Source organism: Monodelphis domestica, chromosome 4 (genome assembly GCF_027887165.1).
Source record: "Monodelphis domestica isolate mMonDom1 chromosome 4, mMonDom1.pri, whole genome shotgun sequence".
NCBI classification, from domain to species: Eukaryota; Metazoa; Chordata; class Mammalia; order Didelphimorphia; family Didelphidae; genus Monodelphis; species Monodelphis domestica.
In genome coordinates this window covers 275,260,242-275,282,009 of record NC_077230.1, presented here as the reverse complement: position 1 = coordinate 275,282,009, position 21,768 = coordinate 275,260,242, and the positions used below count along the sequence as shown (strand labels likewise).

At 43.4% G+C, this 21,768-nt stretch overlaps 3 protein-coding genes across 5 annotated transcripts in view; 1 reads left to right on the top strand and 2 right to left on the bottom strand.

Annotated features, from left to right (window-relative positions):
* Positions 1 to 1,278: 1,278 nt before the first annotated feature.
* On the bottom strand, positions 1,279 to 8,282 carry FOXRED1 (FAD dependent oxidoreductase domain containing 1). The gene is made up of 12 exons (XM_001372257.5): positions 8,022 to 8,282; positions 6,145 to 6,365; positions 4,805 to 4,915; positions 4,492 to 4,610; positions 4,136 to 4,230; positions 3,775 to 3,876; positions 3,366 to 3,442; positions 2,988 to 3,148; positions 2,749 to 2,878; positions 2,348 to 2,452; positions 1,824 to 2,082; positions 1,279 to 1,644 (listed from the first exon to the last, which is right to left on the bottom strand). The coding sequence occupies exons 1-11, from the start codon at positions 8,104 to 8,106 to the stop codon at positions 1,828 to 1,830; spliced, it is 1,461 nt and encodes a 486-aa protein (XP_001372294.1). The 5' UTR covers positions 8,107 to 8,282; the 3' UTR covers positions 1,279 to 1,644; positions 1,824 to 1,827.
* Positions 8,283 to 8,386: 104 nt separating this feature from the next.
* Positions 8,387 to 15,397, top strand: SRPRA (SRP receptor subunit alpha). The gene is made up of 14 exons (XM_001365512.4): positions 8,387 to 8,618; positions 9,156 to 9,239; positions 9,541 to 9,704; positions 9,990 to 10,141; positions 10,854 to 11,013; positions 11,166 to 11,316; positions 11,786 to 11,877; positions 12,016 to 12,134; positions 12,340 to 12,426; positions 12,681 to 12,853; positions 12,971 to 13,184; positions 13,692 to 13,855; positions 13,937 to 14,035; positions 14,219 to 15,397. The coding sequence occupies exons 1-14, from the start codon at positions 8,502 to 8,504 to the stop codon at positions 14,345 to 14,347; spliced, it is 1,905 nt and encodes a 634-aa protein (XP_001365549.1). The 5' UTR covers positions 8,387 to 8,501; the 3' UTR covers positions 14,348 to 15,397.
* Positions 15,398 to 15,879: 482 nt separating this feature from the next.
* FAM118B (family with sequence similarity 118 member B) overlaps positions 15,880 to 21,768 on the bottom strand; it is an 83,370-nt gene continuing 77,481 nt past the window's right edge. For 2 of the 3 annotated variants that reach the window (XM_056794580.1, XM_056794581.1), the window contains exon 8: positions 16,449 to 16,814. In XM_056794580.1, the coding sequence (XP_056650558.1) occupies positions 16,699 to 16,814 (116 nt within the window). In that variant the 3' untranslated portion in view covers positions 16,449 to 16,698. Of the gene's footprint in view, positions 16,409 to 16,448; positions 16,815 to 21,768 lie in introns of those variants that run through there. The other variant, XM_007495092.3, reaches the window with a different exon arrangement.

Genomic DNA, 21,768 nt, shown 5'->3' with positions numbered 1-21,768 from the left:
TGGAGCCAGGAAGACCTGAGCTCAAAATCTGATATGTCACTGCTGAGACTCTGGGCAAGATGCTTTTAGTCTGGCTGCCTCGGTTTCCTCAAATGATTTAGAGATAATAGCACTGTAAAAATGGAGATTTGAACCCCAGACTTCAATTCCCAGGAGTCCTTGGTACCTCCCAGAGTTCCCCATAATCCCTGGTGAGGTCCTCACCTGGGCCTGTAGCAGAGAGGGATATTTAAACTGACTCCACCTTCTATTCTCTCTCTCTCTCTCTGTCTCTCTCTGAGCTTCCGCTTCTAGGGTTACGCGTCTCCCAAGATGTAGTGAGTGAAATTGAATGGGCCTTTCGGCCCTCCTAGCCACGTGCTTTCTATATTTGTATTTTCTTTATTTCTTAATCTTTAATAAACCTCATAAAATATAATACTTTTAGCATAGAAACTAAATTTTAATCTTAACAGCACCTACCTGATAGATTTCTGAGGATCAAATGACATCATAAAATGTTTAATACAGTGCCTGGCACAAAGTAGGTGCTATAGAAGTGCTTATTCCTTTCCTGTCCCCTCCTGATATCACATAAATCAGGTCTGAACTAGGTCCTTCCTGACTCCAAGTCTGGTGCTCTTTCTACTATGCATTGTCTTTCAGATGAGAAAACAGATCCCAAAATATTAAGTGACTTGACTAAGGTGGCACAGTCATCAAATAGTAGAGCTTTGAATGTAGGTTCTCTGAGGTCATATTCAGTTCCCTTTTCCATAAATCACAATGCCACCTTTCTTCTCACTCTCTGACACTCTCCAGAGTAGCTATCTCTAAGGGGAGGAGGGAATGAGGCTACCAGTGGAACATTCCACCAAAGTCCTCTTACTTCCTAAATCAAGCATTTTTAAGAAGGGCAGCTTCCTTTAACTTTTACTATATGGTAACTTTTATTGGACAAGAGTATTCACTAGATAAAAATTGAGGCTTTACCAATTACATGGTTTCCCCAGAGTAATTCACCTGTGAATATTGGAATGTGATAAGTGGGCAGTGTTAGTGGCATATTTAACTTGTTCTTGTTCTCCAAGTGTTTCCTCTTGCTACCCCTGGCCTGTTCATTAAGGATGGTGGGTTCCTGGCTGGCAGCCATAGCAATAATGACTGGATCAGGAATCAGGAATTAAGATACAGGAATGCTCTTGAAGAGAAGCTTAGTTCTTGATTTCCTGAAAAGTCAGGTACAGTTAGTGGTTATCAAAGGCATCCTTTGGCTTCAAAAGCAGAGGACACAGTGTGTGTTGGTGGGGAAGGAGTTAATTGAGTTTATTGATTGGTAAAGAACAATTTCAAAAGGTTTCGGCTCAGTCTGTCCCAGAATGCCCAGACCTTGAGACATTCCTTGAACAGGCACTGGGCACTTCAGCACTGAAGTATTCTTCAGGACTCTTAATGTACTGTGACCAATCTGGTTCTCTGTTGTGATCAGGAAGCAATCCCCAGAATCAGCTTCAATTATCTCTGTCCTTCCAGTGCTTGGGTGGCACAGCTCCTGAGGTAGTAAGACAAGGGGCTTGGGTACAGAAGTCTTGCATGCTGATCCCTGATGTCCTGAGAATATTGTTCTCAGTCGTTTTTCCATCATAGACAAAGAGGTAGCCAGACCTAAAAGAAGGTAAAGAGCAAGGGAGATTAGGGCACTTAAGGTGCCCTAAGACCAACCTTATTCCTGTCTGGGGAAAGGAGCCTCTGGCACAATGGCACAAGATGGGAAGAAGGCTGTGGATACAGGAAGGGACTGCAGATAGAGCTGAGGGATGATCCTGGATGGCAGTGACACTTACCAGCTTAGATGATATTGTGCTCCAGCACCTTTTCCCCCAAGTAGAATCGGTTGAAGGAGAATGGGTTCAGGTCAATAGTGTTGAAATGTCCATTCAGCAGTATTTCTGCCACAGCCCGTCCCACAGCAGGGGCATGTTGTAGGCCGTGGCCACTGAAACCTGTGGCAAAGTACATGTTGGACACCAGTGGGTGGGGTCCCACAATGCCATTCTGGTCAAATGTGTTATAATCGTAGTAGCCAGCCCAGGCACTCCGCACCTGCGTGGAATTAAGAAGGTAGAACTCAAGTAGGTATTTTAAAATTGTGATTCCTTGTACTTGGCAAGCACTAACCCATCTCCCTATTCCATCAACTTCAGTTGGGATAGATGACCAATAGCTTTCATAGGCCCGCCCCCCCTTAACAGACTCCCCATGACAGAAGTGGGGTTCCAGGGCTTTCATGAATACCAGAACCCCAGCCCTTCTTCCCCCTTCCCTTTTATTTCCTACCTCCTAACAAAGAATTCTTGAGGGCAATTACCTTCAGGGTATTGAAAGCTGGAACCCTCTGGGCCAGATGGGGCCATACTCTTTCCTGAAAGAAGTTGTGATCAACTTCTAGATCTCCATTATCTGGTTCCTCTTCCTAAGATGAAAGCAGGGAGTGATCTCTGAGGTGTTTGGGGAAAAGAGCTGGTCATTTTTACCCCAAGGATCACTCTTTAGGCTTATCAGGTGAAACCGATCCCTCTCCATGGTCCCTTTTTGGAGACAGCCTTTCTTCTATTTTAAACTTCCAAGAGACTGTAGCACAAATTGTGCTGGGTATACCGTAGACAGTTGCTAAATGATTAGTTCACTGACCACTATAAAAGTTTATTACCTAAATTCTTTCCCTTATCACCCCAAAGTTTCATTTGGAACCCCCCCCCCCCAGCTTACCTCAGTGGGGCTACAGCCACCTAAGTAGTGGCCACCTAGTCCTTCCCGTCTGAAATAGGTTCCACTGGTATCTGTAATTAATGGCGCCTCCAAGCCAGGCCCCTGAGGGCAATGCCAAACATACACAAACCTGCCACATGCCAGGGAGAGCAGAGTCAGGGAAGCCCTAGACCTCCTTCCCCAACTTGCAATCTTTGGCTCCTCTCCTTTCCTCCTTTGCCTACTCAGACCCTTATCACCTTTTCCTTGGCTCCACAGGAAGTCTGGTTCCTTGCAAGCTTCCTGGGGGTCCAATGCCAATGCCAGCCAGCTCAGATAACTGGCCAGACCAGGCCCCAGCAGCATTGATCACTATAGCACACTCCACAGGTTGATACTCCAGGCTGTTGTTCACTTTCACCTGTGGGCATCAGAAGAATAGGGGAGGAGGTAGTTTTTGCCTAGCTCCAAGCACCATAGGAGATTCATTCATTTCTTTCTGAGTCTTTGACTTCTGCATCATTGTCACTGGGCAAAAGATTAGTCCCCATCAGAACAGGCAAGGAAATGAGGTGGACATGAGAAAGGGAAGTTAAAATGAGGGTAGTCACTATTCACTGTTTTGGGTACTTACTTACATGGACCTCATAAATCCTTTTAATGTTTACTTGCTCCCCACTGGAAGTCACCATGGGTCTTACTGAAGAGACTAACTCTGGAGAAGAGAGAGAAAATGGCCTCCTGTGTTCCAGTCAAGGAAGCTGCAGAGAAGCCAGGTACAGGGTGAAGGTCAGGGCATTTCATAGGTATTGGGGAAGATTGGCATCATATAACTTGGAAGAAGAGAACCAAGCATAGTCTGACAAGGGCTGGGATTCTCCAAGAGAACTCAGGCTAAAGAAGAAATTGGTACTCGGCTAGAGCAAGAGGGAGGGTACCCAAGACTAACACTCAAGGTGACTACCTTGCTTAGCCTAAGGATAAAAATGAAAACCCCCATTAAGGGTTTGGTTGGTAGAAAGTACAAGAGGAAGGCACAAGACTCACCTGTGACCTCCCCGTGGCTGAAATAGACCCCCATAGACAGAGCTTTTCGGCGAAGTCCTTGAAGCAGGCACCATGGATCAAACCAGCCTTCATTCTCTATCCCTGGAAAAGGAAAACAGTGAGAAGGGAACCCAGCTAAGTGGAGAAAAGTCAAAATCAGAAGAAGTCAATATTAGCTTTGTATAAAGAGGCTACCACTCAAACCTGTTCTTTTTAAATTAAAAGAATTTTTTTTTTGCACAATTATAGTAATGTTTTATTTTTTCTCATTTACACATGAAAACAATTTTTGGTGTTCGTCAAACCCCATTATTTAGAAAAGTATGTACCCTTCCTTTTCCCTTTGTGAAATAAATCTTACCATAAGATGCCAAAGCCACACCATCTGTGTTGATCCAGGGAAATTTGTTTTTAAGTTGCTTGGGGGATAGCAGGCAAACTTTGGCTCCTTCTTGTCTGAGAAAAAGCAAAGGGGTAGAAGTTAGGGAAAAAAAAAAGGAGATAGGGGAGGCATTCTGCTCTGGAGAACCAGAACTGAGAAAATGTCCCTTTTCCTTTCATGAGAGATGGGACAGGTTCTATCTCTGGGACACTCTCAGTGGGAAGCAGCACCTCTAGGGTGGGATGGGAAGTCTGATTCCCATCTGAAATGCAAGGAAGTGTGGATGGAGTCGGGGGTAGGGCAGAAGTTGATGCTGGCCTTGGTGTGGCACCCACCTCTGCACTTTTACATTGTGCTCCATCACAGAGGCATTTTCTTCCGAAGCCAGTAGAAGGTAGCCTGAGGGATTGAACTGGACATCTAAGGGAGGCTCATCAGGCACAGCTAGGTACTCCTGTGTGATGTAGAGAGAATGGGTGGGATGACAGCCATTACATGCCACAGATACTGCTAACTGTAATGACAGGGAAGTCCCCAGAAAGATAAGCATCCCAGTCAAGTCTCAAGACTCTTTAGCTGCCTAGACCCCTCTACCTCCTGGGCTAATGGCCCAATGATTTCCCACCTTTCCCCCAATCCCTCATATACATTGATGTTACGGAGGAAGTCAATGGAGAAGAGAGATAGCTGGATGTTCTGAGGGATTGAGAACTGCTGCCGAATGCCTCCGATGGAAAGCACAGTAGAGGCCCTAGAGTACTGCAAGACAGAATATGGAATAGTTTAATCAGCCAGTAGAATAAACATCATAGGCAGAGTGATTCTTGGACATATAAGCATTTAAATTGAAGGAGAGCCATGTGAATGTGAAAGTAAATCAATAAGGAACCATATATCAATGCATAAATCAGTTCAGATCAGCGGATGTACAGAAAAAGGAGGGTCAATTTAAATAGAGGGATGGGAATAGTTAGGGAGAAGTGACAGAGCCCTGGGCTTTAGGTAGCATTTGAAATTTCATGCTTTACTGGTAGAATTGCAAACCAGTTGTCTTTTTGGAAAGCAATCTGATAGTACACAGTAAAGGTTAAAAAATAATCATTCCTCTTTACCCAGTTTTTTAAAATTGTTGGGAATGTATCCTCGGTGTTTTAAAAAGGAAAACAATCTGTTCGAAGATTTTAAAAGCAGCATTATTTCAAATTGCAAAAAACTAGAATCAACTTAAATATTCAAAAGGGTAATGTGATATGGTACTGTAATATACCATAATGAAATATATAGTGATGAGGATAAAAAGTATTGAAAAACCTTTATAAAATTATATGAGTATACACTATTATCATATAAAAAGAAAACTGATTTGAAATGAATTTCTTTTTTTCTTAAAACCTGTCTTACATTCTGTCTTAGAGTACATATTAAGTATAGGTTCCTAGGCAGAAAAGAGTTAAAGTCTGGGCAATTGGGGTTTTGTGACTTGCCCATGGTCAAATGTCTAGGAAGTATCGGAGGCCAATTTAAACCAAGGAATTTCTTTCTTTAGGCCTGGCTCTCTATCCACTGAGCCATCTCACTGCCCCTGGAATAAATTTTTAAAAAATTTCTGAGATTTAAAGGGAACATGGAAAAAGTTGGTATGATACTCTAACCATTGAAATAAGCTTTATAAAATGTAAAATGTTGCAAAGAAAGTTACAATGGTGATAATGATGTTTAATATTAACAGGAAGCTGTGGTGACTTGAGTTCCTTACCTACAACTTGAATCAAGGGTTTTGAGGCCCAAAGGTAAGAAAGCACATTTTTGGAAATGGGACTAGGGCCAGACATCTTCATAAAATACATGAATCACTATTAGTTACCTCTCAGGCTAGGAGCCCTAGGATGACTAGTTTTAAGGCAAGCTCTTCTATTTCAACCTTTCCCTAAAACGCCTCCCAATATAAAATCCAACCTCCATGTCCCCTTTACCCATCTAGTCCTTACCGTAGGGTCTCTTTCCACCACCAGTACCCGTATGGCATTTCTCCTTGCCTCCAGCCGCTTTAGCCAATACGCCACAGACCAGCCGATCACACCACCCCCTATAATCACCACATCTGCACGTTCTGGGGGCAGGTGGCTTGTGTCAGAAAAAGGCTCCCAGGATCCTCCAGGCCAGGCCGCCTGAACTTTTTTCTTAAACTCTTCCCATTTCCCATCTTTGTCTGTAGGGAAAGGTTATGGTCACAGAGGGGTATTGTACATCCTCTCCTTTCTCATCCTGGAAATGAGAACTACCAGGCCAGGCTGCCCAAGATGTGGGACAGGCTTTCCCACCTCAACTCCACAATTAAAAAAACAAACAAACAAACAAACAAACAAACCCTTATCTTCTGTTTTAGAATCAATGCTGTTTATTGGTTCCAAGGCAGAAGAGCAGTAAAGGCTAGGTAAAGACTAGGGAATGGGGGTTAAGTGACTTGTCCAAGGTCACACAGAAAGGAATCAAATCTACTTCTAAAGAATGTTTCATTGCTTTTCACTAGTTAGCTTCCTGAGTGGTCACCCAGTACCTCTACCACAAATCCTGGACACTGATACTAAAGCTAATTGCCTTGAAACAAAGTTGCTACTACCTAGTGGACCTTGGGTGAGTCACTTAATCTATTCTGGACCTCAGGTTCCTCATATGTAAAATGAGGGAGTTAGAATAGATGACAAAGCACCTTTCTTGATAACATTCTGATTCTACATCTTTTATTTTGTCATTGCCATACTTAAGCAATTTGAAGCCTACAGGGTAAAGTCCAAAGTCATTAACCTGGTATTAAGTACCTCCTTAATCTAATTGTCCAATTCAGGAGATTTGGAATCAGAGGGTCTAAATCTGAATCCAGTTCTGTTGTTAACTACCTTCTTATAGGCCAAGGCTTCTTAATCTGGGGTTCAGAGTTTCATGGATAGATTTCAAAGGAATCTGTAAACTTGGAAGAGGAAAAAAATATCTTTCGTTTCACTAAAATCTGACTGAAAATTAGCATTTCCTGCAATAATTCAGACATTATTCTGAGATAGGGTCCATGACATGCAAAAAGTTAAGTCCTTTCCCTCCCCCCCAATCTGAGCCTGTTTTTTCAGATGTCGAATGAGTGGATTATTAGCCTGGATGATCTATAAATGTCCCTTCTAACCCTCGATCCAAGATCCTTCCTTTTCTCTAGTCCAGCAATCTCTTACCACACTAAACTGGGCTCAAAGGGCAGCTGGTAGTGTGAATAGACCACTAGGCCTAGAGTCAGGAAGCCCCGGAGTTCAAACGGGCCTCAGGTCCTTATTAACTGTAGTGACTCTGGGCATGCCATTTAACTGCTGCCTGCTTGAGTTTCTCCAATGGTAAAATGGGGATACTAACAACACCTTACCTTGCCAGGGTTAGGAGGATCAAATGAAATGATAACTGATAGTGCTTAACACAATGCTGGTGCGGAATAGGTGCAATATAAATACCTGTGTTCTAGGCTCAGGGGTGCTTAACACAGAATCTGGAGAAGGGCTCCCATAAGTTATCTAGTCCCGCCCCCTCTTAACTACTAGGAAAGTTTCCTCTAATTCTTGCTGTGTCCCGTCACTCAGGTGGGTAAACGAGGTTGAAGAACAAAGGCTCTAGCTGGGTGCATGTAGGCAGGCCAGGCTACCCTTGCCCCTTCAGTCTCGGTGGGAGGTCACCCTTCTCCCTAGCCCAGAGAGGGGGGCTCCACGTACAGGGAAGGGAAAAGGAGGGGTGGGGAGAAGGGCAGGCCAAGGCGCACACGGTTCCCAGTTCAGCACTCTCGGACTGGGATATGGCTACCAGCTCCAGACCCTAATTCTTCCCACTTTACCATCGAAGGGCCCTCTACTGCGCGTGCGCAGGCCCCGGCTCAGCAATCCACGGGAGAGCCCCAGCAGCAGGACACGGTGGAACATGGTACCCGAAGGCGCGGAGAACAGCTCCCGGACCGTCACTTTCGCGTCATCGCTCCGTGCGGCTTGAAGCCAATTCTCACTGGCTTACTCGGGGCTACTCCCATCTACGTAATTGGCTAGAGTCATCACGTAATTCCCAACCAATCCTCTCCTGACTCTTGCCCCGCCCCCAACTCCCATTGGCTAGCTTCGAGATACGCCAGCCTTACGGGACAGGGTTTGGGGGAGGGGAAGGAAAAAAGCCCTAGAGACCTGAAACGGAAGTGCGGCTGTCAGGTTTCCGGGGCCTCTGGTGTGACGTGTCCCGCGCCTGGCGCAGCAGGAAGCGGCGGCGATCGCAGCCCGACTCCCCCGGCTGCGGCCCGCTCCCCTCCCCTCCCCGCCCCACCGCCGCCATGCTCGACTTCTTCACCATCTTCTCCAAGGGCGGGCTCGTGCTCTGGTGCTTCCAGGGCGTGAGCGACTCGTGCACCGGACCCGTCAACGCGCTGATCCGCTCCGTGCTGCTGCAGGTGCCGTTCCCCCCCCCCCCCCGCCCCGGCCCTCCTTCCTTCCCAAGTCCACAGCCCTTGGGGACACCTCCCCAGGAAACATCAACTGCCAGAAGCCCTCAGACTTTTCTTTCCCCCCGTGCCCCGGGAGGGTTCCCTCCCCCCCCCCAGCACCCCCCAACTTCTCCCTCTTCCCTCCGGTTTCGGGGAGCCCAGGCTGGGGCCACTATCGTTTCATCCTTGGGTGTGCGTGATCGTGTGCGTATGTATGTTTTTATGCTTTCTTTTGTACGTGTGCGTATTCAGCCTTCCTTTGGGTGTGTGGACGTGTCTCCCCCCCATCACTCCTGAAGGCCTCCCACCCTCCTTTCCATCTTTTCTGTCACAAGCTGACACTGCCAGGATGCTGAGAGGGCAGCACTGAGACAAGAACCTTTACCTACATGCCCGAGTCTGGTAGCAGGTTTTAGTCTTGTGAGCTCCTTCCATCTCAAATTCTTTATTTTTGTGGGGTTTGTGTTTCTATTGCTAGCCTCATCTTTGGGATTCTCCTTCTAGGAGCGGGGAGGCAACAACTCCTTCAACCATGAGGCCCTTACACTCAAATACAAGCTGGACAACCAGTTTGAGCTGGTGTTTGTGGTAAGTGGGGCAGAGGTAAAAATACTGTATTTGTAATATTGTCTGGATAGAGGTCTTCATTTGGGGCCAGGATATTTGTGGGTAGAGTAACTGACTTGGTTGGTAGGAGAGGGGTAGAGAAAGGGTTTTGAAGAGAAGGAAACACTTTTGGACCCAATCAGGCAACTGGACTTGTCACAGACAGGGAAATCTGCCAGATGTCTGGGTGAAGCTCCAGGGGCCATTCATTATTCATTTGGCTTCCTCCTTTGGAAATTGGAATATAAACACATCCTCTTGCTTTGTGTCTCTCTCGAGACAGGTTGGTTTTCAGAAGATCTTAACGCTAACATATGTAGACAAATTGATAGATGATGTACACCGGCTGTTCAGAGATAAATATCGAACGGAAATCCAACAACATAGTGCCCTGAGTCTACTAAATGGCACCTTTGACTTCCACAGTGACTTCATGCATCTCCTTCGGTAAGGGCCCCCCACTTCTTGCCATTAGTGAATAGATCACTATCAAGGAAGACTTATGGGCAGTGTATGATGTGGGTTGTTGGGGGGGGAGGAAGTTTCTTAGCTGCAACAACCCTTGAAAATATACTGTGTTATAGAAGGATTTCAGTCTGTATGATAATCACAGACCTCTGATTTAAGTATCAGGTTGGGTACTAGAAATTCTGGATAGCTTTGACTACGAGCTTCCTTTTTCTCTTTTGTGTGGGGAGAAAAGAATAACTGTCTTCCCTTATTAATCTGCAGGGAAGCAGAGGAGAGCAGTAAGATCCGTGCTCCCACTGCCATGAAGAAGTTTGAAGATTCTGAAAAGGCCAAGAAAACTGTGAGGTCCATGATTGAGAGACCCAAGGAGAAAGCTAAGAGCAACAAGAAAAACAAAGGGGCTAAGAAAGAGGGTGAGGCTGGGATAAATTAGAGCTTTAACGGTTTGGGGCTGTTGAAAAAGAACCAGGGACTGGTATGGCCAAGTGCTTCTCAGACATTCCCTTAGAAACTACCCTGCTTTTTCATTCAAATAGTTTTATCACCTCTCATTCTTATTCTGCAGCCCTTGTGACTCTCAAGAGATTCTCAGTACTAATATTCTCTTGTCTTGACCCTGTAGGGATGAGACACTTTTTCCCAAAGTAAACTTGACTGGAGCTTAATCCAAACTTTATATATTAACTACTGGTACTTATATAGTGCTTTAAAAAGCTTTAAAGGGGGGGGGCAGCTAGGTGACTCAGTGGATAGAAAGCCAGACCTGGATTCAAATTTGACCTCTCAGATACTTCCAAGCTGTGTGACCCTGGGCATGCCACTTAACCACCATTGCCTAGCCCTTGCAGTTCTTCTGCTGTGGAACCAATATCTTAGTATAAATTCTAAGACAAAAAGTAAAAGTGTTTAAAAAAATGCTTTAGGGATGAAGTGCTTTGTACGTTCATTGAGCTTTACAACATCCATTCTTTATAGAGGAGGAAACTGAGGCCCAGAGAGGTTGAATTGCTTATGATCATATAGCTAGTGTCAGAGGAAGGTGGTGACTTCAGTTCTTCTAGACTTCCAGATTCAACAATTTCTCCATTATACTGTGCTGTCTAACTTAATGAAATCTTTTTTCAGGTTCTGAAGGCTCCTCATCTGCCAACAAAGGGGCCCCAACAGGAAAGCCAGATCTCCCAACTGGCCCTGGGGATGGAGTAGAACTGTCCAAAGAAGAGTTGATGCGTAAGAAACGTGAGGAATTCATGCAGAAGCATGGGAGAGGTGCTGAGAAGTCCAGGTGAACTGACCACTTGACCCCCTACTCTTTATTCCTTAGGTAGTCAGTGGTCTAGCTATGCTTTCTTGGGAGAGAAGACTTAAGCCTCTTCTTTGGATGGACGGACAGACTTATTTCTTATCTATTTATTTCCTTTCCCAACCCCTTGTCAGTAAGTCCTCAAAGTCAGATGCACCAAAGGAGAAAGGCAAAAAGGCACCTCGGGTATGGGCACTAGGTGGCTCTGCAAATGAAGCCTTGGATTATAGCCCACCTACCACCAATGGAACTCCTGAGACCACTTTGCCAGAGGACATTAACCTGGTAAGAAGGAGTTGATTGTTGTGGGGGTGGAAAGAGCAGGCTTCCATTACCAGGGGATCAAAGTAGGAAGGGGAATGTGACTAGGTACTAAGAGTTCTAGATCCTCTTTTTGGAGGATAAGAAAGTAGTAGATATTTAGAAGCCTTTAAAATAAAGGAATATAAAAAACAGTGGTTCTCAAAATTTTGGTCTCAAGGACATTTAAAAATTTTTCAGGACATGAAACTTTTTGTTTGTGTGGGTTATCCATTAATATTTACTACATTAGAATTGAAATCTTAGCATTTTGAAAATAAATTTGACTTCATGGACCCCATGAAAAGTCTTAGGGGCCCCAGATCACACTTAAGAATGGTTGATATAGAACACTGGAATTATCATAATCCTGGTTCTTGGTTTGAGGAATCTTGCTCCATCTTGCTGTTACTAATTATGTCCTTTTTTTCTTATTTCCCCTTCGACTCTCTAGATCCGAGGAACTCAGGCAGGAGGGCAACTACAAGATCTGGACTGCAGCAGCTCAGATGATGAGGGGGTCACTCAGAACTCAGCCAAACCCAGGTAGTAGGTGATTTGGGGTAGAAACTAGTCATGTAGGCCATAGAGAAGGTTAAAGGAAGATGAATGGAAGTGGTGTCAGAGCTCCTTATAGCAGGTATTTTGGTTTAATAAGTACTTAATAGTATCTTCTCTCACTAGTGCTTCAAAGGGAGCTCTGGGTGGCATGTTCGGGATGCTGAAAGGCTTGGTTGGCTCTAAGAGCTTAAGTCGTGAAGACATGGAATCTGTGTTGGACAAGATGCGAGATCACTTAATTGGTGAGGCCTGAGGAGCTGGGGAAGGGCTGTGTTTGTGAGGATGGGGATTTCTGGGGAGCAGGACCCATTTATTTATAGTTCTGCCTGAGTATCAGTCTGTGAGCCAAGGCAGGGGGAGGACCTCCTGGCCCACTGATTATTAAGGGTCAGAACAATTTCTGCTGATGTGGTTCTTAAATAAACCTGCTCTGTTTTGTGCCCTCAGCTAAGAATGTGGCTGCAGACATCGCTCTCCAGCTCTGTGAGTCTGTCGCCAACAAGTTGGAGGGAAAGGTGATGGGCACATTTAGCAGTAAGTATCACCCTGCCCATTATCTGCTGCCTTTCTGTTTATTGTTCTCAGACTTTAGCATTTGTCATAGAGAATATGCTGGGATGGAATTAGAAGACACTTGTCCTGGGGCTGCTAGAAACTAGGGGAGATAACAGTAATATGGGATTATGTTTGCCTAAATAATTATGTGGCTGGTGGCATTAGTATTCCAGGGTTCTGTCTTTTGAGTGTCTTGACTTAGATCCTACCTCTTTTCACTCTTCTGCTTCTAGCCGTGACCTCCACGGTAAAGCAGGCACTGCAGGAGTCATTAGTACAGATCCTACAGCCACAGCGCCGTGTGGACATGCTCCGAGATATCATGGATGCTCAGCGCCGCCAGCGTCCTTATGTTGTTACCTTCTGTGGGGTCAATGGAGTGGGCAAGTCCACAAATCTTGCCAAGGTAAGGGCTCTTCCCCAGCTGCCATCAGCCACCATTATCTGTTGTTCCTATGCTACCTATCCTAGGTGCCCCCAACCTAGGGCCATCTTCCCACAAGGTCCTCCTCTCCTCTCACAGATCTCCTTCTGGCTGTTAGAGAATAACTTCAGTGTCCTCATTGCTGCCTGTGACACATTTCGGGCAGGGGCGGTGGAGCAGCTGCGTACCCACACACGGCGTCTTAGTGCTCTGCACCCTCCAGAGAATCATGGAGGCCGAACCATGGTGCACCTGTTTGAGAAAGGCTATGGCAAGGATGCTGCTGGCATTGCCATGGAGGCCATTTCTTTTGGTACAGTTATAGGGGCGAGAGGGCAGGATGGAGCTGAGGGCTTGTCTATGGCTTTTTCCTGGTTTCATGCCACCATGCTTCATTTTTCCAAGGGGCTTTTTCTAGGTGGGTTGGCAAAGTCCCTGGGATGCCACCTTAGTCTGGCTGGTGAAGAGTAAGTAATGAAGGTCAGAGCAAGGCTCTGTGTACAGCTTCTGGGCTGCTTGTGCTTTATGATCATACCAAATTTCAACTTTGTTACCAGATAGCCCTGGTCTTTAAGTGGTATATTCTTGCCTTCCACTTTGTCTTACCTATGGTGGTAGGCTAACTTGAGACAAAATTCCTCTGCTCAGTTTTTCTCATATTTGTAATGAGAAACCAGGCTTGAGAAAGGAAATGAACAAGCTTTTAATACAGCCCTGATATGACTGAGAGGAGGTGAGAATGAAAAGTAAGGATGTCCAGACCTTGCAGTCTCCTTTCCCTATCCCCAGTCATTTGACATGATGAGTGTTCTCTCTACAGCTCGTAATCAGGCTTTTGATGTGGTGTTGGTGGATACAGCTGGCCGAATGCAAGATAATGCGCCTTTGATGACTGCTTTGGCCAAACTCATTGCTGTCAACACACCTGACCTGGTGCTGTTTGTTGGGGAAGCCTTGGTGGGAAATGAGGCTGTGGATCAGCTGGTAAGGGCCCTTCTGCTTATTTCTTTCCTCTCACTTTTATGGTATGGCTCTCAACACTTTTATGCCTTTTTCCTCTTATAGGTAAAATTCAACAAAGCTCTGGCTGATCACTCTATGGCTCAAACACCCCGGCTCATTGATGGCATTGTTCTCACCAAATTTGATACCATTGATGACAAGGTAAAAAGGATGAAGAGCAGTGAACATGGAACAAAGTTGATCTTTAAGGGCAGGAATCCTTTGTAGTACACAAAGTCAATACTAGATTTTTTCCAGTCTGTCTTCCACATCTTTTTCTCAGTGGGTTAGGTAAAAGAAGAGATGGGCTAGAACTGACTGGAGTGTTTCCTTTCCCTGTTGCAGGTGGGTGCTGCCATTTCTATGACATACATCACAAGCAAACCCATTGTCTTTGTTGGGACCGGCCAGACTTACAGTGACCTGCGTAGCCTCAATGCCAAGGCTGTGGTGGCTGCCCTCATGAAGGCCTAACTTGGTGCAGCACCCCAAACCAAATCACCCGCTTTCCCCCATCCTTTCCACCCCTGTGTCAAGAATGTTCTTTGGAGTATGAGATCTGCTTGTTGTGAATGTATTGTAAACAAAGAATAAAGGGAGCTCCAGGGGCTTGCAATTTTCCCAGAACCTTGACCTGGCCAGCCTCCCCACCCAACCTAGATTCTCCATCTGCAAGGAGGGCCCAATCATGTTTCAATCACTGCCCATTGTCCCTCAGCGCAGCCCTGTGGTCCTCCCCCACCCAACTCAGGAGTCCCCTTCACTCTGCCTATATTGTACTGTCTCATTACAGCTTTGACCAATGGCTGGAAGACCCTGACACCAGAGCTTTCTTTTTGTCCACACTGTGAGTGTGGTTCAAGGGAACTCTGTGCCTGATAAGCAGCTTCGGATCCAAGCTTGATTTGGGACTTCTACCTAAGCAGCCCTAGGTCTTGATTTGGCACTAATCAATGAGACATACATGGCTTTCATTCCCTATTTATGTGCTGTGGCACAGGATAGAACCCACCTCAGTCAGTGTATGACATATTCTTAATTGCTGCTAATTCTGACAACTGTAGCTCACCCATAACTTTAAAACACAACTAGGCCAGGGTGACCTGTTACAAGTGAAGAGGCAGAGATAAGTCCCTGCTTCCTTCAGAGCTAAACTTCCCAAATAAGGGGAATTAGCTGCAGTGTGCATTGGGCTTGTTCCGCCTTTTAACACACCTTCCCAGCCCTTTCCTAGAGTTCATTTGTGAACTTTGCATGTTGCCCTTCCTGGAAAGGGATGCCCTTTCCCCCCTTCCCATTCTTTCTCCTTCCCAGCAGATCCTGTTAAGGGAGGCTGGCAGTTTCCTTTACCCTATCCTCTCCAGAGTGCCTGGTATACAAGTGCTACGTTGAAGAATACAAACTCTCGTTAAGATTTGTCTTGTAGCTTGGTATTGCAGATGTGCTGTTAGTGCAATAAGGTAAAGGCTGTCTGCCCAGAGAAATACATAATTTATATAAAGAAAATAAATTTCATAAATAATGCTTTTTTCTGTTTGCACTGGTTGTGTCTGAGCGCCTAATTCTGGGATTTCATATTAAATATAAGTCCTGACATTGGGTGTTAGGCTGCCACAAGTAATCTTGGTCTCCTGAAAATTAAACTATGTCAGTCTCTGAGCTCTAAGTAAACACTGATGAAAATGGAAGCTTCTTTGGTGAAAGCAAGCAGTAGTGAGTGAGGTAGTAATAACTTTAACCTTGGAAAGGGATGTTTCTATCTTCTCAATTGGTATACGTGGAAAAAGAATCCCCAAACCTATATTTTAAGGGCAAATTCCCATAATAACCCTCTTGCATCCAGGGAGATACTGGAGATCTATGATTTCTAAATTTTATAAGCCCCTTTCTGAAAGAAACCAGGACCAGTGCAAATCCTAGTTTCCTTACTGATTACTTGAACTGGGATAAGTTGTTCCATTGAGTGTCTGAGGTGACCTTATAATTAAAGCTAGGATCTGAGAAAGTAAATGAACAGGTTTTTATTGCAGCTCAGATATGCAAAATACTGTACATTGTAAAAGGTCTAGAAAACTAGAGCTTCAAGTCATGTTTTAAAAAAGCCATTAAGCTTAATTGAAAAACCAAAGTACAGAGTACAAAACTGCAGCAGGGACCATGGCAGCTCCATGGCATCTAGACCCCGAAGTCCTTCATGCAGAGATGCTACCATAACCAGGAGAGGTATCACATTGATCTGTTCAGTGGACACAAGCATGTCCAACCCATGAAGGGCCCAGTGGTCACTCAGGTGTTCTTGAAGTGGGATAGACAGCAGAATAACTAAGCCCAGCAAGAACCAAACACAAAAGGAACAAGGTAGGCCCCTTTTCAGTTTCTCCCCTGAACCTTCGATTTCTTCTGCGTTTTGGTATTTTCTGGGAGCTGTTGGGTTCTTGTAAAGTTGCTTGTTAAACACTGCCTGTGATGAGGCCTGAGAGCTGTGGCTTTTGCTCTAATCATGATGGCTTTTTTAGCCCCTCATGTACTAACACCCTGTGTGAGGAGAGAAAAAAAGGCAAAGGACACTAATGTCACTTCTGAAAAGATAGGTGTACCAATGTCTATAGCTACAAAAAATTAGGACTTTAGCTAACTTTTGGGATCATATAATAGGAATTGTTACATTTTAATGTGAAGATATAATGATTAGTTTTTGAGCTATCTACAACTTGCATTCAGATCTTAGATTTAGCAGTCAGATCCTACAATGCATGGAGTCCCTGTTTCACAGTATTTCCTAAGCCCTCAAAAGATAATCCCTTATTGGTGGAAGCACATAGTACTTAAGAATAAATTTGTCTGCTAACTTCAAAGTTAATGTAGAACAGAAAGTAATTTGTACCTCTTATTTCACTATGTGCTGCAGATGCGCCATTTAGCTGACCTTCTTTTGCCAACCCTGTCAAACAAAGGAATCTGGTTAATAGTTGTAGAGTTCATAGCTAAAATTTTAGAATAACAGTCATGTATCCCTGTAGATTAATATTAAATTAATATTAAATGGCTGAGAGGAAGTGGTGAGCACACCTAAGGAGTTTCAAAATCAATACTGGATACCTAGAATAAAATATCTTTGGGTTCCTACCTAGGGTCCCTTTGCAGGGGGTCCTTGATAAGCTTTAAGGGGTCTATGAAAAAATTACATAATTATTTTTTAAAACCCTTACTTTCCATCTTAAAATCAATACTATGTATTGGTTCCAAGGCATGAGTGTTCAGGGCTAGGCAATGGGGGTTAAGTGACTTGTCTAGGGTTACACAGCAAGGAGATACCCAAGGCCAAATTTGAACCCAGAACCTCCCCTCTCTTGGCCTGGCTCTCAATCCATTAAGCCACCTTACCTGACCCCTTACATATTTATTCTTACTTACTGAAGCTTAGTATTTCCTTTGATTACAAATTTTAAAAAATTATTCTAATAAAGAATTTCAACAGCTTGTCAGAGAAGTCTATGACTCAAAAAAGGTTAGGAATCTCTCAACTGTAATGGAATCACAAATAGGTACCAAAGAGAGACAGTAGCAAAAGATTCAGAGCGCTCACCTCAGGAGGGTAGGCAAAAGTGAGTGGCTACTCCCATAGCTAATCTTGAGGCTTACCTTTCAAGGAAAGTTGGGTGTTTGGGTAAAGGCCAAAACTAACTCATTTTTGAGCAAGCTACAAGACTTATTTGGAATATAGGACAAATATGCAAATGAGAAATGTCACTGTAACAGAAAAGTTCATGTTCTCCCATCGGCTTCTATGGGCAGGCTTACAAAACTCAAGCAAGCAAATTCAGCCTGGGGTTGGAATGGAATTTACCAAGGGACATTATGAAGCACAATGGATTAAGTGATATTATAAAATGGGACTCAGCAACTGAGTTCTTAAAATTTTACTATTAGCTATTTTTCTTATATTAAACCTATTTCTGTGTTGAAACCTCAGAAAAGTGTGTATATTAAAAAATATATATATATATATACACATATACATCTCTCTCTCATATATATATATATGTTTTAAACCAGTAAAAATATACACTAACTTTGGAAAATGATGGAGTTTAAGTATAGAATTCCTATGCTGTCTTGCCCCAAATGTCTCAAGCATACAAGGCCCCTATTGGGGGAGCCCCAATTGGGTTTCCTTTAAGCAATTTGCTAAGTCCCTATTTTGTATGAAACACTACTAGATACAAATCACAAAATCTTGGAGTTAGGATGGAACTTGGAGGCCATAAGTCCAACTCATTTCTGAAAATGGATACCATTTACAATTAATTGATAAGCAGTCATTTAGTTGATTAAAGACCTCTAAAGAAGAGAAACCCATCATCCCCCAAGGCAGTCCATTCAACTTTTGGATAGTTCCAATAGTAAGGAATTTACCTCCCTCCTTTCAAGCCTAATTTTGCTTCTGCAAGGTCCACTTATTGTTCCTCTGGGATCAAGCAGAATAAGCATTTCTTCTTCCATGTGGCAGTTATGCAGATACCTGAAAGGCAGTTTCCATATCCTTCCTGAGTTTTCTCTTCTCTATGCTAAATATCCTCAGTTCCTTCAATTAATCCTCATATTGCATAAACTCAAGGCTATTCAATAACCTGGCTGCCCTCCTAGACATTCACTGACAACGTCCTTTATAAAATGGGGGGGGGGGGTCCAGAACTGAACACAATACTTTAGGTGTGGTATGGCTAATATAAAGTACAGTGGATGTCATGTCCCTATTATAATGTAGTCTAAGATTGCATTAGTTTTCTTGGATGTCATATCACATGACTGATTCATTTGCCAGATAAACTTTTATTTAGTCACACCTTTTCCATCTTGAACTCATGAGGTTGATTTTTCAAAACCAAGCATAAGACTTTACATTTATCTCTATTAAACTCAGTCCAATATTCTATTTCTTCTATTCTACAATATTACTTCTCAGCAGAGCTACCCAGAGATGAGTGAGACTGAAATTATAATTCTGATTTCACAAACTGGAACAATCTTCCACTCAATTTGCCTGTCTAGTATAGTCTACTTAAATGGCAAGTTATTATTTTGAGGGGGAAAATTTTTATTTAATTAATTAATTTAGAATATTTTTCTATGGTCACAAGATTCATGTTCTTTCCCTCCTCTCACCCCACCCCCCTCCTGCAGCCTACTTGCAATTCCACTAGGTTTTACAACTGTCATTGATCAGGACTCATTTCCATATTATTGATAAAAATTGGCAAGTTATTTTTTAATCAGGCTATGGTACCCTAGGCTTGTACTACTATGCTAAAAAAAGTCACTAAAAGTCTACACATCCCATTCTCAGAACAAAAATATTTTCGGGTTTTAGCATGTTATTCTGCAGTCCTACAAAGTTTTCTAGCATGGATATTCAAGATGAGGATAAATTAATATTCTGGAAATTTTAAAACTACTAGAAAAATCCTAAAGCATTCTAAAATCAGAGCTATATAAAGTAACTGTCTTCTGCACAAGAGGATGTGGCCCAAGTATATCAGACCCGAAATGATATCACAGTAAGACAAGGACTGATGAATCTGCCAATATAGGAAGCTCCTGGTGGGGTACTTTTACCAATCTAGACTGAACCTTCTCCACAACTTAGTGTTAGAGAGTTGCCTAAATTGCTGGGAGGTATAACTCATATTAGCACAGGGCCTTAAAGTTTATAAAGTCTTTGTTTCACAATAAACATATGATGTATGGGAATAATTCAAATATTATTCCCATTTTGCTAATAAGAAAACAGTCACAGAGATGCTGAATGATTCACTTTTGGTCACAAACTGTCAAGAGGTGGGACCTGTAAACCTCAAAATTCCTTAGACTTATAAATGTTGGAAATTTCACCATTGGGATATTTCATACTTGGAAAATTTCTTACTGATAGTCTATTGGAATGGGAACCCCATTGGCATGGGAGGTTCCTTCTCTTCCCTTCTTAAGATTACTTTAGGACAGAAACCTTTTGCTGAACAATGGAAAGGACTTTGACCTATGCTTAAGCATAGAACAGGAATTTCTTTGAGTCATGATTGATTTTAGAATTGATACAATGGAGATACTTGGAATAAATCTCCACCCTATTCAGTCCTAATAGGATTGAGTAAGGGCTGCAGCCTAGATCAAAATTTAATTATTCCAATCTCTACCCTACTCAGGTTAACAGGATTTAGAAAGGGCTGTAGCAAAGGAGTAAAGATTTAATCATTTGAAAATATGACCTTCAACAGACATGTGCAAAAGCCAGAAACCTCTGGGCGGTCCTGGGTTAAGCTAGAGCCTCCATTGGCACAGGGAAATTGATGAACAGTGATTGGTAGATGGGAGAACTGAGGGGAGGAACTTGGATGGTTTCCTTAAAGATAGGGGGTCTGGAGACTCCAGGGGAGGGGGAGAGTTGGTCGGTGTGGTTCCTGTGGGCTCTGAGAAGGCTTGCTCTGAAGGAAGCTGAAGGTGGGGGCCTCTGAGACTGTTTCTCCATTTTGGACACGTGAGTAATAGGGACTGATCTCTTTTCTTTGCCCCAGCTATCTAAGGGCTTGGGCCTTTTGGCCCAGCCTAAACAGAAGGGGTATTTAAGCCCTATTCCCTTCTCTCCCTTTTTCTCTCTCTCTATCTCTAATTCCTTTCTTACTCCTATTGTAATTAAACTCCAAAAAAGGCTGACGGCTGACTTGAGTTTTTCATTTAGGAAATACATAGCTGATTCCTTGGCGATCTTAAATTAATATATATCAGTCTTTTAAAGTGATTCCCTTGTAACAGACCTGAATCCAAGTTCTGCTAATCTGAAGATCAGTACTAATCCATTCCTCAACCTTGCTTCTCTACCTCACAAAGCTGAAGTATTTGGTAGAGTACTATATAGGCTACAAATCTGGAAACTTTATGACATAGCTCCATGGAACAAGAAGTCCCCATGCTTGGTACCCCCAATGTTGCTTCCCCCTTTCCAGATTCCTTTTGTGTTTTGTAGTCCCCCCTGCATTAGCTTCTAGATTCCCTGAGTGCATGGACTGTTTCTTATTTGTATCCCTGGAGCTTAGCACAGAGGCTGTGCTTAAATATTTACTGAATTAAATGAGTCAAAAAGTCAGGTTGTCACTCCCTTTTTTGAAAGTGCTATTAGTGTGTTAGATTAAGAGAATACTTAATGTAAAACAGGATTTTATCAAGGGATTTGAGAAGGATCTGAATTATCATTGGAGATCTAGGGTAGATAGAATTTGAATTATCTGAACAGATTCAAAGATTGATAATAGATGAATCCATGTCAACCTAGAGGGAGATTTCTAGAAGAATACTATGGATCTCTGTCCTTGGTGCTGTTCAAGACTTGTAGAAGGTATAGATAAAAGCTTTATCAAGTATGTAGATGGCATGATATTGGATAGTTAACATAGCTGGCTTGGTTTTTCTCATATATAATGTTCTATTTCCTAACTTTTGTATAGGTTGTTCCCAAACTTGGAATGCACTTCTTCCTGTTTTTAGAATCCTTAGATTCCTTCTGAGATCAATTCAAAAGTCGCTTCCTACATGAAGCCTTCCTTTTCTGCTTGGCCTCACTGTTTGACATTTAAAACCTCACAACCAGAGGACTTCCTGTCTTTCCAGTCTTCGTATACTTTATTCTTCTCCACATACTCTAGACTCAGTAATACTAACCTGGCACCTGACATTCCTTTATCCTGACTCCATGCCTTTTCACTAGTTTTCCTCATGCCTAGAATACTCTCCCTCTTTGCCTATGCCTAGTGACTTCTTCCTCCAGGAACTTCTCTTCATCCAAGAACTCTACATTCTGACCAAACTGTCCCATCCAAAGGAGTAATCTTCATGATGCCCTG